At 33.8% G+C, this 16,200-nt stretch overlaps 1 protein-coding gene across 1 annotated transcript in view; it reads left to right on the forward strand.

Annotated features, from left to right (window-relative positions):
- jumu (Forkhead box protein N4 jumeau) overlaps positions 1–16,200 on the forward strand; it is a 31,566-nt gene that overhangs the window by 9,519 nt on the left and 5,847 nt on the right. Inside the window, exon 2 of the mRNA XM_011496471.1 lies at positions 14,550–14,853. Coding sequence (XP_011494773.1) covers positions 14,558–14,853 — 296 coding nt within the window. The 5' untranslated portion in view covers positions 14,550–14,557. The remainder of the gene's footprint in view (positions 1–14,549; positions 14,854–16,200) is intronic.

A 16,200-nucleotide genomic window follows, 5' to 3' on the forward strand; every position in this document is an offset into this window, starting at 1 on the left:
TTATATAAACTTATTGACATTTCATTTATAATATCTAAACACAGATTTTTTTATTGTATAACTCATGTTAATGCATTATTTAAAACTTGAAAAATTCATGAACGTGGGCCTGGAATTTATTAGCATAGCTTTGAATAAATATGTATTACATTTTGATTGATTTAAATTAATTTTTATTTGGAATCTCTGATTTGACAACATTTATGCATGTTGATTCATAATTGAGTTAAGAAAAAATAATATAATATCTATAGCAGATGTGTTAAGTTAATAGAAGTTTATCATTGTTGTTAGTTATTAGTTATTTAATATGCTAACGATTTATTACTTTTTATTCACTTTCTCCGTAGTTTATTAATCATTGTTTCTAAATTTGATGACAAATTATCGACTGCAGCATTTGAAGGATTAGAATACAAATAATATCCATTCTCATTATAATTAATTTTAAAAGGTTTAATATAAATGAAAATATTAAAAATTTATTATGTGAAATTAAAGAAATTAAATTTCAAAATGTACATGGTAACGAATAATTCCATGTAAATATATATATCACAATTTAATGTAATAAAAGAATTACTGTACCTTCTTTAGAAAATGGTGGTAATAGTTGGAATAAATTTAAAATCATATTCATAGATTGTAAAATTTTTTGGAAAAACTTTAATTTCTATACAATATACACTATCTGTTTCTAGATAAAATTTTTAAAGCATAATAAGAAATAGATTTTTGCTACTAAGTCTGTTTTGATCCTAAATTCTGTTGAACAGATTAAGTCTTCTCTTTCGCGAATTGAGAACGACTTTATTTCTACTGGCTTATTCATTAGCATTCATTGAACAGTTGATTTGTTTAATGCCCTTTAATATAAATTTACTGTGATCATAACTTTTAATCATATAAAGTTCGTATAATAACAAATATATCAAATAATGCCTACAATTTTTTTATAAATTGAATATATTAATGTTGAATTAATATATTGAAATCGAAAAAAATATATGCTGTTTTTTAATAAATGAATTATTATTTTAATAATAATTATATCCAATAATTTGAAAAATAGAATAATATAAAAAGCCATAAAAATGTAAAATAAACGTATGTAATATTTAAAAAAAAGTGCAAAGTAGAAGGACGCGTATTTGCGTGATTAAACTGTCCAACATTAAAGACAGACAGGGCAGATGATCGGTAAACTGATGACGTCGTTTGCCACCGGCACTTCTCTTTATATTTCTTTCTCCTTTTCTCAGCGTCCTTCCCTCTCTCCATTATTTTGTTGCCTGATATTCTTTCACTCTCCTTCTTTCTTTATTCGATAAGTAAGAAGCAGCTGCGTACATCGACCGACTGTACTTTATAGTAAGGAAAATGAGCGACAGAAGACAGGAAGGTGCACTTTTAGAATACATGGAATTTTTAGTGGCTTTTCAAAACATTGTAATTTTTAAACGCAGGCTACATTTACGGTTGTGTTTTCGTAAAAAGATGATGTTTCGTATCGTATTGTTTATCCCATCGTTTGGAATAATATTCTAACAGCATGGCTTAGACAATAAAGATATTCTGCGAATTGTGATCCGACTCTTTTACGTAAATAATAGTAGGTGATGAAATACAGTGGCTAAAGTATTATGTTCTTAGAATGACAATTAAGCAAAGTTTAAATATAATGCCATTTTAGTGTTATTACCGATGAGCCATATGATCGTACTGATTACTCAGAAGTCACAAAATTTGTAATAGAATAATAGGACAATTGAAATATCATATTGCAATATCAGCTTCCTTCAATTTTTCATATACCACTAATAATTAATTGTTTTACTATTTCTTTATCTCATAAATTGCTGTAAATTAAAGTAGATAATTTAATTATGTTTTATGAGAATAAATTCTAAAAAGAAAAAAGAAAAAAAAACTAAATATATTTCTACTCAATTAAAAATGGCTAAATAATGAAAATTTGAATAATTATTCATTGTCATGTCAATAACAACAAGGCATGAAAATAAAAGTTCCTAACTTTAGGTATATATCATTGAACAAAAAAGTCGAAAGAAAATTATCGGTTGTCACTTTCCTGTCCTACGAACAGATGTTTTTTACTCGTCAAGTCACGAACAGTATGGCGTTACATATCAATATTTTAAAAAATTTATTTTGTTTGTTTTGGCGATCACAATTTTGTTTCCCCTTTTTCAATTTTACGATGTGCTATATGGTATTCTAATATTTGACTGTAAATTGTCGGATTTTAATCATAATTATATTATTTATTATTCTTTGATGGGAAAAAATTGTGCAATTACTTTTACCTTTGGTAGTTCTGTCCATCGATTAACTGAAATTATTATAATCGTCTGATAATAATAATAATCTGTTGCACCTGTATTTTGACGGTATTTCACAAAGGCAAGTAGGGAGAGCGAATCAATTTTCCATGCGTGTAAATGACATGGTACATTGTGGCTTTTCCAACGGAAAATTCGGTCAGAATTGGTCGATACTTCTTTGTTAAAAAGAACGACGACGTGACACTTTCGTTTGTTGGACTCAGTGACTGGTGAGACGAAGGGAAAATTCCACAAAGAAGGCAACGGTTGTAGGGGCTTAGAAAAGATGCTCGCCCACTGCAGTGCCGTGTAGTTATACTTATGGATTTCCGTAGAATCTAGGGTCTGATTGTTAGTTATTCAGGCTTTCGATGTAGGTTCGTTATTCGCTTCGAGCAAGTGCAATCGCATCGTTGAGGATGGAATGTCCCAACCTATTTGAGGATACAAGGTGCATTTTTGTGTGTAGACTCGGTATAGAGGAAAGTGCGTACCTTCGCTCGAATCGGAGCAAGGTCAAGGTTGAAAAGATTTACAAGGAGAAGGCAGTTGGAGTGATATTCGTTTACTCTTTGTTTGTTTACTTTGTTAATCGATTATAATTACACAATTATTATCATCAATGTCAAAATTAATTTACCTTTTTGAATGAATTGTTTTATTATTATTATTTGTTGTTGTTAATGTTGTTATTGGAAGTGTTGAATCAATCGTTTTTCTATTAATAACAATAACAATACTGCATTATAGACGATATTACAATAATTTCAAGGTACATGCTCTTAACTTAAATTATTATCTGTAATTAATGCTACTGTATTAGTTATTTATAAGTTAATTATTATTTCTACGAATAAAATGCTCTCAGGGATATTTTCTTAAGGGGTTCATTTCTTTCGAGTTTCTACTCGGACATCGTAATCTAAAAAATAATAAATATGACAGGAGAAATAATAAAATAGAGCATTGAATAGGAGGAACAAAGCAGCTGGAAATACCAACGTTTTTTCCGGCTCGTTTCAAGTTCAAGGGCATAAAAGGGCATTTTAATATAAAAGCCAGAGTAGACGTAGATGGGCTCGTTGACTTCTGCTTTTACTTTCTCTAGCCTGTAAAATAAAGGAATCATCGAGAGCGAGTGAGACGGAAAGAAATAGGCGTGGAGGGGGCGATGCACCTGTTACAAGAATATTTTACGTGCGCTTTTGGAGATGAAAGAGACGGACGTACTGTGCTCGACCGGTCAGTTCTCTTCAAATTAATGCTTGAGAGGCTCGTCTCTAAGCTGTAATTTCAATACTTTTCTCATACAGTCAGATTATTTTGAAAGTACGGAAAAGCAAATGTCGGTTAACTTCTTTATTAAGATTTTTATTTAATGATTTTATTCGTCAATTTTTTTTTTTTTTTTTTTTTTTTTGTTATGTTTTGTTTTTGTTTTTTTAGTCAATTTCCAAGCAAACCAACCATTTGCTCATTTTATGTATTCCCATTACAATTGACGTTATTTTATTCTTCCATTTTATCTTTTGCCTTATAGAATTTATATTTAAATTAAATATCAAAAAATATGCCCACGTTTCTAGGCTTAATTAGTCTCTGATTATTATCTGAAAGAAACATTACAATGCGATGATCCTGTTTGAGCAGTGATAACGATTGGGATTATTGTTCGAATAAAACGACACTGTTGGTGGGATCGATGGATTTTTACGAATGCATTTAACGAAAACCCATTAGCACCATCAAAGTACTGTAAGCATAATCGTGTAGCTACTCTAAGGCCAGGCAATCATTTTGATAGGGAGAAGAAAATATATAGAAATAGTCTTTATGTATGAAAGCAACGCGCAGCCAAACTTCACTTCACTTCACAAAACGGTGTAATCTTGAGTCGATCAGTTATTGCAATGGATAGATGGTTAATGAGCCATACGAGTCGAAGGGGAGTAAGGACCTAAAAAAAACGTCGCAGCAAGTCAGCCCCTCTACGTGAAAATTTCCCGGCGGATAATTCGGAGGAGTCGAGTCGTGGGGAGGCGTCGTCCCTCAGCGTGACGCGCAACATCGAAATCTCAGTAGTCGCTGTTGTTGCTGTTGCTCTTGCAATCGTCGTTTTCGTCGCCGTCATCGTCGTCGTCGTCATTGACGTTTTTGTTATTATTGCTGCCGCTGCTATTACTGCCGCTGCTGCTGTTGCTGCTGCTGCTGTTGCTGCTGCTGCTGCTGCTGCTGCTGCTGTTGCTGCTGCCGCTGCTGCTGCCGCTGCCGCTGCTGCTGCTGCTGCTGCTGCTGTTATTACTTCTGTTGCTGCGATGTTGGACGATGGAGCTCGAGTATTTCAGCCTCTGGATACGGGCGTAAGTGTAGCGCGACTCGTAGTGAACTCATGCTCGAGAAGGAGGAAACCGGTTTTTCCGACGGCGGTTGCTCGTGCGCGCGCTGCACCGACCACCTCTTTTTATCTTCGCTTACCCTCCCTAACTCGCTATTCGCGTACTTTCGTACGCACCGAGAGATTGTCAGCCTTCGCTACTTCGACATACCTTCATCATTACCACGCTTCTTATGTATTCCTTTCATCTCATTCGTAGTCCTACGCTGCGTTTTAAATCAATGAAAACAATGATAACAATGATAAGTTTCTATCGGTCATGATCGTGAATGCGATTCAGGTCATTTCGATCTCAATATTCTTTCAGTGGGATTGTAGGGGGACTATGGTAAATTCGTTAAGGCTGTGCAATTGTAGGCATTTGGAAATAATAATTATATATTGAATTTCACTTTTTCCATTTAAGTGTAAAGAGAATATTAAATACGATGGAATAAATTGAATTTACTTTTGTATATTTGTTGAGGAATATTTGCCTTTGTGGACAAATATTTTTATTTATAAGAGAGGATCGCGCGATATTTATCGACATTTTCCACTAAGTTAAATCATAATATTGCTATGGATGAACTGTATAGAAGGCCGTGTAGCTTATTTCAATAATAATTTAAAAATTTATTGAAAACATTCGCCTAAAATATGCATTCATTAACTGCTTATTATTAATTTGAATTTAAAAAAAATAAAAAAAGAAATCAATGCGATGATGCTAATAATGATAAAAAGCAAAGTATGAAGAAAATAAGAAATTATTTAACAAAAAGGCATACATTCAGCATCATCCAAATAAAATTGCATAGGCTTTTAATGTTGACAATTCGATAAATAAGCATGATCAAGATGATTTAGCGCAGCGATAAATTATCCCATTTTAAATCTAAGTGTGTTTGTTATTTTCATGTACAAATACAAGCTTTTGTCCGGTGTCTCTGACTCTCGATTTCATTCGGTATAATGGCTATAGCGACTTCTATTATGGCATCGCAAATTTTGTATAACTACTCAGCCGTTATTTTGAAGCAAGGCCAACGAGGTAACCTGGAAGGTAAAAAAAGTAGAGTGCAGTCATATCATTTTCTGACCTGCTGTTTAGGTACGTTAGGTATCCTCGATTCTCCCCGGCAATCTTCTTTCGTGCGCTTTCGGGGAGGCTTGTGAGCAAGCAACGTTCCTCTTCTCATTCTCCACCTGTCCCTTTCTACCTCCACCCCTTTTCGCAGCCCTCGATATTCACATCCAACTTTTGGAGATGTAAGAAAAATATTTTCTAGTACCAATACTTCGGTCTCTTATTTTATCTAATTTCACATATTCCTTTTTTACAATAACAAAAACTTGATAATTTTTCTGGTTAGAGTGGTAAGCAAATTTTATCTCTTTTACATATCGCAAGCATATTAAATTTATCATTTCTGTTGATTTTATTTAATAAACTGCAATATTAATCACGGGTATAGTATTTTTATTTTATACTTTCTTTGTATTATGTACCTGCAATACTTGAAAATAATCAACATATATTTGTGAATTTAAAAATCGTTTCATCTTAAATAATGTTATTAAGTTGCCCAAATGTTTAAACAAAAATTGTTGATCTTAAAATATATTAGGTAAAATACGAACATCGTATAATGTATATATCAAAATGTTTACTACTATAAACGTCGGCGGAAACGCTTAGTGAACCCGAAAGCGAATTTAGAATATAACAATTCATACAATATACAAATTTTCTTTTTAATGTATTTGAAAAAATATCAAGAATGAATCGTTACGGGCTACCTTGTCGAGGTTTCTTTAATAGCTTTTATCCGCCCTTCGAATTTATACAAATGCTGGTATTATTGTATCGAAACAAACACTAAACAAAGCAATTTCACAAACAGTATTCTAGATGAAAATAAATAAGAAAGCCCTACAATTTCATTCCCATAAGAATCGCATCAAATTTTCGTTCCCAATTTCGATAAAAATATGGAAACGTACGAGACATACAAGATACATGTTTCGTTAGTCAAAATACTATGTGCAAATATAAAATAAAATCTATCGTCTTAAAAAGATATATTCGTAAATTTATTCAAATTATTCATGTTTTTTTAAGTAGAATTATAAAGATATGATAGATACATAACGTATTTAACAATATAACTTTATTACATGAGATTATATATCAAACATATATAGAGTTTAATTTTTAAAAGTATGAAACTTTATCCGAAATAACTGTTCAAAAAACGTAAATCGTTACGTAGCTCGAAAATTCAAGGAAATTCAAAATAAATGTTACCGCTGAAAGATTGTTTCAATCGTTTGGCGAAGACAAAATCATTCCCAAAAATTGTTTTAAAATTGAAAAATTTTACTGCTTTAAGCTCATAGTTTTATGGATAAAACTTCTTTTATTTTTAAGAATCTCTCTCTTGCTTTAAAAGCATTTTTTTGTTTTAAACGAATACAAATTATTTTATATAAAAAAATTTTTTTTATTACGCCATGATTTTTTTATATTTGTGAATAAACACATAGTTCATCCTGATAAATTTAAATTGATATTTATATATGTATTTATATTTATCGTGTAGTATGAAAGTTTTTCGTTTTTAATCGAATTTTTTAGCTAAAACACAAATATTTAAATATATTATATAATCATATTATGATTTTTTATTATTAAATAAGTATTAGTTGATTACATTTAGAATAAGTTATTTTAATTGAAAAATAGAAAGTTATTATCAATAAGATAATAACTTTTCGTTTTTACTTTAATCAATTTGCTTAAGTGAAACAATACATTATTTAGTTAATAATTAATAATTAATTACATCTTTTAATTTAGTATGTACCGGTGAAAAGGATTTGTTAATAGTATAATAATATATGAGAAACAACTTTTCATTCTTACTCTATAAATGTTATAAGATATACCTAAAAAAAAAAAACTCAAGTAATATTAAATTTTTTTTAATATTTTTATTTTAAATTGTCCCTGATAGAAATTATGAGGGATTATGATCGATCGTACGATTGTGTGTGTGTGTGTATGATTATGATATTTTAATCTGCTCTAGTTATATTTAATTATTAATTCAGTTAAAATATGATAAATAGTACTTTTATTTACAATTGAATTTTATAAATTGCCACATAGCTTTATAATTTTTATACGATATAATTAAAGAATTGCCAACTAATGAATAATAAAGCAACTTCGTTTATTATTTAAAAAAACAAAAACAAAAACTTCAAAATAGGCGATATTGATAGAAATGTATTTTTGTTTTCGTTATATGATCGAATTATTAATTCGAAATTGGAAATTAGCAGTTGTATTATAACATTAGAAAGCCATGTCAATAAACATTTTCTCCATCGAACTCCATAAAAAAAGAAGGAATTTTCTTATCATAACATATCACTGTAAATATGTTCATTTGTCGGCGTTGCTCTGAAGATTCATAAAAACAAAATGCATGTATATTATTCGCACCATAATACGCATAACAAACCTAAATGAAAAGATGTTTGGCGTGAGAATGCCAGCACGAATGTTGTTAGTTCCGTGCTCTTGGTAAATTAAAAAATGAAGGCCAACATGTTGGGTGAACATTAATAAAAAGAGAGTGGGGTCTGGTGTGAATGGTAGGACCGGTAAGAGAGGAAAGATCTTTCGATGTTAGCGCCGCGGGCCAAAAGTGGTGGAGGATCTCTTTTTTCCAAGGTCGTTCCGATCCGCGGTTTCACTGTCGGTCGTTCAATTTCTCGTCATTTTTCACAGGCCATAGATGAGGATTATTGAGCCGTAACCAGAATGCACTTGAGCGTGCCTAAAACCCATCAGTACGTATTTTTTAACGCAAAGGCAGTCGAATTATTCGAGTCACGGAGATAAATATTATTATGCTACCGAATACAGTCGTAAACAATATTTGCCTATAGGATTAGGCAAATAAGATTAGGACATTAAAATTAACACCTACTCTTACTATTCAGATTTCTCTAATTTTAATCCTATTTATTAAAATATTTATTAAAATAATACGGTAATCATTGTCGGTGCAATTAGCATTTTATTTGAATTCAAGTTAAGCATTAATTATCAATGTCTTATTTTCATTTGTATTAAACGATTTATGTTGAAAATCAAAATTAAAAAAAAATAAAGCATAAATTATATACATTGTATAGGAATTATAATTGTTGACGTGAATGATAACACTTTAAGTGGTAGATGCGGCTATTCTTATAATTGCTTATGTAAATTCACGATATGAAAAATTAAAATGCTATTGATGCGAATTAAATAAGTTTACAATCACTCATTAGTATTACATGTTTAATTACATAATATACTATAATGATGGAATTTTAATTACGTAAACAGCGCTAATTTAGTAAATTTAATTGTATGATTCATAAATTAACATGCGAATATATTATTTGTATTATTTATTCTTTATTAATTTTCACTGGGTTAAACATTACGAAATAATAAGACTCGTTGCGCATAAATAATATTAATTTATTATCATATTTTATAAAAAAATGTTACTTATATCATACTAAAATCTATTACGGGACTGTGATCAATTTAAGCTAATACCATATTTGTTAGTATTTCATAAACATAAAAACGAAATAAAATATAAGGGCCCCGCTTATTATTGTTAAAAAAAAAAAATAAAAAAAAAATAAACGATACAAATGAAGAAAGATGTGCGCCCGCATTCGTACTTGAAGCCTAGGTTTTCGAGTGACTAGAAGCTCAGATAAATTTAGTGCCTGAAAGGAAGACGAAAGAAACAACATGAATTTAAAAACAAAAATACCCTCTCTTCCCTTGCTCTTCAGATATCCAAAGTCAGTAGATAAGCACACGCATGTGTATAGTAAAAGTCTGTATAGTGCATCTGTTCCGTTATTAGGTCCATCCTTGAATCTTTATTTTGGTCGACAGTTTATCTTCTCCTTCTCTCTCTCTCTCTCTCTCTCTCTCTCTCTCTTACTGTTTTATGTTCCTCTTTTCCTCTTCATCTCGCTGCCCTTGCGTTTGGAAAACAAACACACGACAACACACGATTCAGTGCACAAAGTGCATTCGTGCTCTCTCTCTCTCTCTCTCTCTCTCTCTCTTTAGAAGGGAGAGACTTTTCTCAGACCCGTCTTCCTCTTATATAGACGTCTCCGCCTTCATGCCTTTCGCTCATTCATGCTCTGCTTCAATGAAATCTTTGTAGAAATGCTTTATTTTCGTCTCTTAGGACCTTTTGCAACTCTCATATCTTTCATCACTTCTTAATTTACTAAGGAGCCACTAAATTTAGTTATTCCAAACTTGTGGGGCAAAATTAAATAAACTCGATGGAATATTTGTTACTTTTCACGTACTCTAACCAAATCAACTTAAGTCCATCTTAATTTTAATTAAATTATGTATTCGTTGATACAAAATAAATTTCTTTAGCTTCCTTAATTAGCAGTGCATTGAATTACTACGCGAACAAATAGTATTATACAAATTTAGTTTGAAAATCAGTGTCGTCATATCTCTTTAGTAGACTCTTTAGCAGCAAAGTTAGACAAACTTCGGTCATAATATATTCATCCATTATGAAATATGTGCATAATAGCTAATTGAATATTTATATAAAACAATTAAGTTTTTTTTTTTAAAGATAATGACGAAATGAAGGAGTAAGTTTGAAAAGTTGGATATTCGCGTAATCGTGGCCGCTTACTGTAAGCTCCATTTCTCTTGCTCATTTTACTGTCTCCGTTGCCCCAGTGGTGAGACTTTATTATCATCCATGCTGTGCTACTCATTCATAGATCTCGAAATTAAAATTTTAGATCATATGGTTGAAAGCTTCGAGTTTTCCGACGTTCCCGAAATTCTAATTTTGCATTCTTTTTTTCTACTGTATCAACACTTGTATACGGCTGCTCCCTATAACCCATTATTCACGTGACATTGTTCTCTTCCTCGTCCCGCTGCTCGCACACCTAGTGTTCGTTTTCTTTTGTTTTTTTTTTTTTTTGCGCTACCTTCCTTTATCACTACTGGCCCTGAGCGAGTGACAGGTTTGCTCGGATGCTACGAGAACGACTAACGCGAAAATGGATAAAAGCCAATGTACTCTTTGTGCGCGGGGCTAAGATTCTTACAATTGCGCGCCAGCGCGTTAACGGAAGCACCAACCACATCGTGTGCTTTTTAAAAGCTGAATTTTACTCGTTATGCAGCGATGAGTCGCTTTCACGCTTTTGTGCCTTCTCCTATACCCACCCACCCCACCATCTCTAGGAAGGAGAAGGAAGGAACAACTAGCCTTTAATGGTTTAGAAGGCTTCGCGTAATACGCAATTTGCGAGGACTGGGAATAGATAGACACGTCTGTTTATTCTTCTCTCTCGTTCCCTCTCTCCGCATTTTCCTTCTGATGTGTTTGTTATCCATTCTTCGACATGCTATCTACGATCTCTTTCGACTTTTCATATTGTTAGCTTAAGAAAACTGACCTATCCTCGCATCATTTTCTATCGTACTTTATACAAGAAATCACGTTATTTAAATACATTTAACATGAAATATAATTCAAGAGCTTACAATTATAATGTAATAGGATTTTAAGGGATTGAGCTATTTTTTCAGTTACAATATAATAATTCGTAAATATAAATGCATCGCGAAAACATTATTTCCCGATAAAATAACACCGTGAAGAAGAGTTAAAATTATTGATAAGCTACACCATATTACAAAGAGGAGATAGTAAAATTAAAGATACAAATTTATTAGTGATTAAGTATAGCGAAGAGTTTACAATCGGATTTTATTTATATTGTTAATTTGTAACAAATAATAATAATCGGCATATCGTAATTCCAAGTGATTGCGTAAGAATTAGATAAAATAATATTTGCTATTTACATGAAAAAAGTTTATTTATTTTTTTTTCTACATGAGACTTCGTCATTGTTAAATAACGAATAAATTCACTATAAAAAGCTCGTCATTAAAAATCTTATAAGACAAACTAAAATAAAGCTAGATGCAAAGTAGAATTATTATTCTTCGAATATTGTCTGAAATAACCGTCACCGTTTAATATGAAATTAAGAATTATGGAATTTCCTATGAAGAGACCATAATAACGCTTTTAAATACTATGTTATCGAAAAATGTAATGATAATTCTAAAAGTATTTCCTTTCAGTCGAATAAAATGGCTTTTCCAAACGATCTTTCATATAAATGTAAATTGCCAAAGTGAACAATATATCGAAGCTTGTATAGATTCAAGGCTTAACTTTGTTTGTTTGTTTGTTTGTTTTTTTTTTTTTTGCTTTTGTTTTTCATTTGGATTAGTATAAACTTTATCAAGTTTAAACGGTAGCGACAAAGGATCACAGTTGTGCTTTCTTCGAAGCAATGCTGTGCATTAAAGTTTCCATTTCAGTATAAACATTAGGTCGATGACAGAACGTTGCAGCTGCTGCATTGAAAGCATACACGATGCTTTAACGGTACTTGCAGTTACGGGATTTTATAATCGAATTTGCAATATTAACTGTACAAATATTAGAAACAATAGATAATGGTGTAATCGAAATCGTTGTTCTCATGCCAAACCTAACACATACCACAAGCTCGTACGCTCGAGAGAGCGCGCCAACAACGCGAGAAGCACATGTCACTTATGGTGAAAAAAGTCGTTTTAGAAAAATCGATCGATCGAAGCCCGGCATAAAAAGAGGAAATCCCGATTGGAAGCCCGTAAAAGAAGCGGCATACAACGGCCCCCATTACGTAGTCGTGGCAAAGAGTGTTACGTATGTGAGCAGTACTACGGTGACGAAGTACATAAATCGAGGGCTTAAACTTGCGAGTGCGGTAGCAAGACCGAATGAGAGAGCCGTGAAGGGGAGGGATAGTCAGTCACACCCACGAGAACCCAGCGGCAAGTGAGCGGGTTCAAGAGCCTCGGCAAACTCCGACCGAGGTCACAAGCACACCCACGGCGAAGCCCCGCGACTCTTACTCCTCCTGCCCTTGCTCCGCCCGCGATCTCACCGCCCATAAACAAACGAATGTCCCCATCCTGTTTTCGCTTAATTCCGCGGATTATTGTCGAGCGATCGAAGCTCGCCGAATAGCCAAAAGCAGCCCATCTTTCTACAACTTTTGCATAATTTGGATTAGCGAGATGGATTAGCTTCTTCCTCTTCTTCTTCTTCTTCTTCTTCTTCTTCTTCTTCTTCTTCTTCTTCTTCTTTTTCTTATACTTACGTTTGAATTGCCGTTAAAGTTCTTTATGCTCTATTAGCTAGATAAATTCGAAGATGTACGTGCGATAATGATCGAAAATATACCGATTTTCTTGTTAAAATTTTTAATCATGATATTGATTAAACATGTAAGCTGATTATGGAAAATAACCTTTGAAAAATTTCAATTTAAATGAAAATTATAATATAATTTGTGAAGCAAGCTCGTTCGTACTTTCATGGACGAGTGGCTTTACTTAGAACGAGTGCATACACGCTTTGCTCAACTCGTCGATTTACTTTCGTTTTTCATCCGCGACGACGGAAATAACTTGTACGTGCTCGCGAGGCGAAGGATCGATCGTCTGTTGAAAACTCTTTACGTTCTTAACGCCGCAGCCATTACCCGAAAAACTGTCGAAAGAAATTGAGTGAAAAAAATGAAAGATGAGAGTGAGGGGCAGAGGGGAGCAGATGAGAGAGAGAGAGAGAGAGAGAGGGAGAGGGAGGGAGCTGGAGAGAGAGAGGGAGGGAGAGAAGTAGAAACATCGATAATACCAATTCTCAAGTCTTCTTGCTACTATATCTTCCCCTTCGATTTTATGGGATCCGTATGATCGACTTATGTACTACGTACTCTTTCATCCATCTATACGGAAATAAAGAATTATGCTAAAATCGAAAGTGATTGTTTATGTTTGTTTTTTTTCGAGCACGTGTGCACGCTACACAACTAGTGTATTCAACGTGTTTCTTTTCTTGCCTGTTTTTTTTTTACCTTCAACCCATTCGATAGTCATTAGAAGAAATATTGCCACACGGACTATGATTATATTAACCTTTCAATGCAGATTTTACCTACATTACAACTTTGTACATTTAATCTTCATGATATTATAAATGGCAAAATCATTTTAAATCAATTCATATTCATATTCCTTTTAAATTATATAGACGATTGTATTAACATAGAAAAATAATTTGCACCAAGCTCGGGACCGATAATATCTTGTCCCTCGAATATTCAGTTTTTATAAAAGTAAATTTTTTTTATAATTTAAATATTATCGAAAAACACGAAATAATTTGGTTTTATTAATTTTCCCCTTCATTGAGATTCATTAAGAATGTTAAGTTTATAATAATAATCCTTGTTGGATTAAATTTATCTTTTTTTTTATTACCGCGAGATTTAGAAATAAATCAATTGTTATACCATCGTCGAAAGTGAAAATTATATTGAAACCCCCGGATGTTTCCAATATATACAGGGTTGTAGATACATGGAACAATGTTTATACGCATGCGCAGAAGCGAATGTAAACCACCATATAATGGCGTCGAATATGGGCGCTCGCTTCGTACCGGGTGGATTGTACTTATTCAACTGAATATTGTCATTATAATTCGTCATAATAACGATGAAATCACTGCTCAACGGCTAACATATAAAAATCGAAATATAATGGCAGCCCAGTAATCATTAACAGTGAATTCAGGGAAAAATGCTAACGTCATACTTCCTTCCCTCTGTTACAGACGTGTGAATGTTGGATACAGAGAGTAGACACAGCAGTGTGCTGGATCAGGGACCATCTCGGGACCCTTGGCTCACAACCATGGACTGGACACTGGGCACGGACCAGTCGCTCCAGGACATGCTGGATTGCGACATCAAAAGCGAAATCGATAGCGTCATCGGTGGGCATCCCGAACTTGGCTTCAACTTCACCGAGCTATCCCCATTGGAGCTCGATGACGATCCCGTCGGCTGCCATAGCGATCTCAATGGCTGGTTTGGTTCTCAAAGCCTATTAAATGGCAACAGCAACAGTTCCAACAGGTAATTGCTCTTTGCTTACATAATTGACTGTAAATTTACCTTAGACTTCCCGTAAATCCGACCATTCGACATTTTTGCCGCTATTTTTATTTAGTTCTATTAGACGAATATAATTTCATTGCGATATGCAATACGTCTGGCATGGATTTTATAAAGGATTATAATTAACCCATCGCTATTCCATTATAGCATTATATAATTCAAAGTATGGAATGAGACGGAGGCAGAGTTTTTTCATTTAATGCAAATGTAAATGTCGCTTCTCGTAAATGATTATAAAAATAAAAATGCTACTCGTTCATCATTTAAGCAAAACAATATTGTAGACGAAGAATAATTTAACGATAAGTAGAAGACTTTGCGATTGAATTTTACAAAATACTTTTATACCAAAATTAGTGTTTATTACTGTATAGCTATCAATAAATAACAATTAGTAGTTAAAATATCGATGACGATGACGATGATAAAATGATTATGATAACTACGAGACAGTCATAACGAACGATTAAAATAAAGAGTAATAAGCAAGGCAAACGGAAATTGGAATTGAAAGGCGGGAAGGGAGTATGCTAAAAACGCGTAGCCCTGTCGAATGAGCGAATCTTGAGGTTGATAAGGTCCTCGAGGTCGGTAAGTACAGTCTTTGCCAGAATCTTAGCCCTCAAGAGACTTATAAACGAAAAAATGCGCGTTCGGCGTATAGTGGGGGGGGGGGGGGGGGGGTAAGGTCCTCGAGGTCGGTAAGTACAGTCTTTGCCAGAATCTTAGCCCTCAAGAGACTTATAAACGAAAAAATGCGCGTTCGGCGTATAGTGGGGGGGGGGGCGAGGGAGTGTGAGTTGCTTGCGAGATTGCTCAAGAGCAAGAGTAGACGAAGGACGTGACAAGAGGGACGCCAGTGGATGTGAAGTTGGCAGCGAAGATGGTAGATCGTAATGAACGCAATGCCGAGAATATCTACGGCCACACTTCCATTATCCTGCGATTGCTCAAGGAGGAGCCTTGCCTCAGGTTGGAAACCGCGCACGAAGACTCCTCCCGTACGAGAGTCCTGCATGTCAAGAGATGCTGCCTGGAATGGAATATCACGTATGAGAAACGTACAGCAGCAAGCTCGCGCGTCTCGATCGGTGCCAATTCATGCTTGACAAGTACGTCAGCGCTAAAAACCCGGATATCGGCAGTATCGTCGCTAGCGTCGGCGTCGATGCGTTGACCGATAAGCGCGATAGCCGGTCACTTGGGTCTCTAGAGCATCGGGCCTTCGAAGATACCGCAAACTGCAAGACTCCAGGCGAACCGTTGTCCACATTTTCCCGGGCTCGAGACGCGAGAACCGTGAAC

Source organism: Ceratosolen solmsi, unplaced genomic scaffold (assembly GCF_000503995.2).
Source record: "Ceratosolen solmsi marchali unplaced genomic scaffold, CerSol_1.0 scaffold29, whole genome shotgun sequence".
NCBI classification, from domain to species: Eukaryota; Metazoa; Arthropoda; class Insecta; order Hymenoptera; family Agaonidae; genus Ceratosolen; species Ceratosolen solmsi.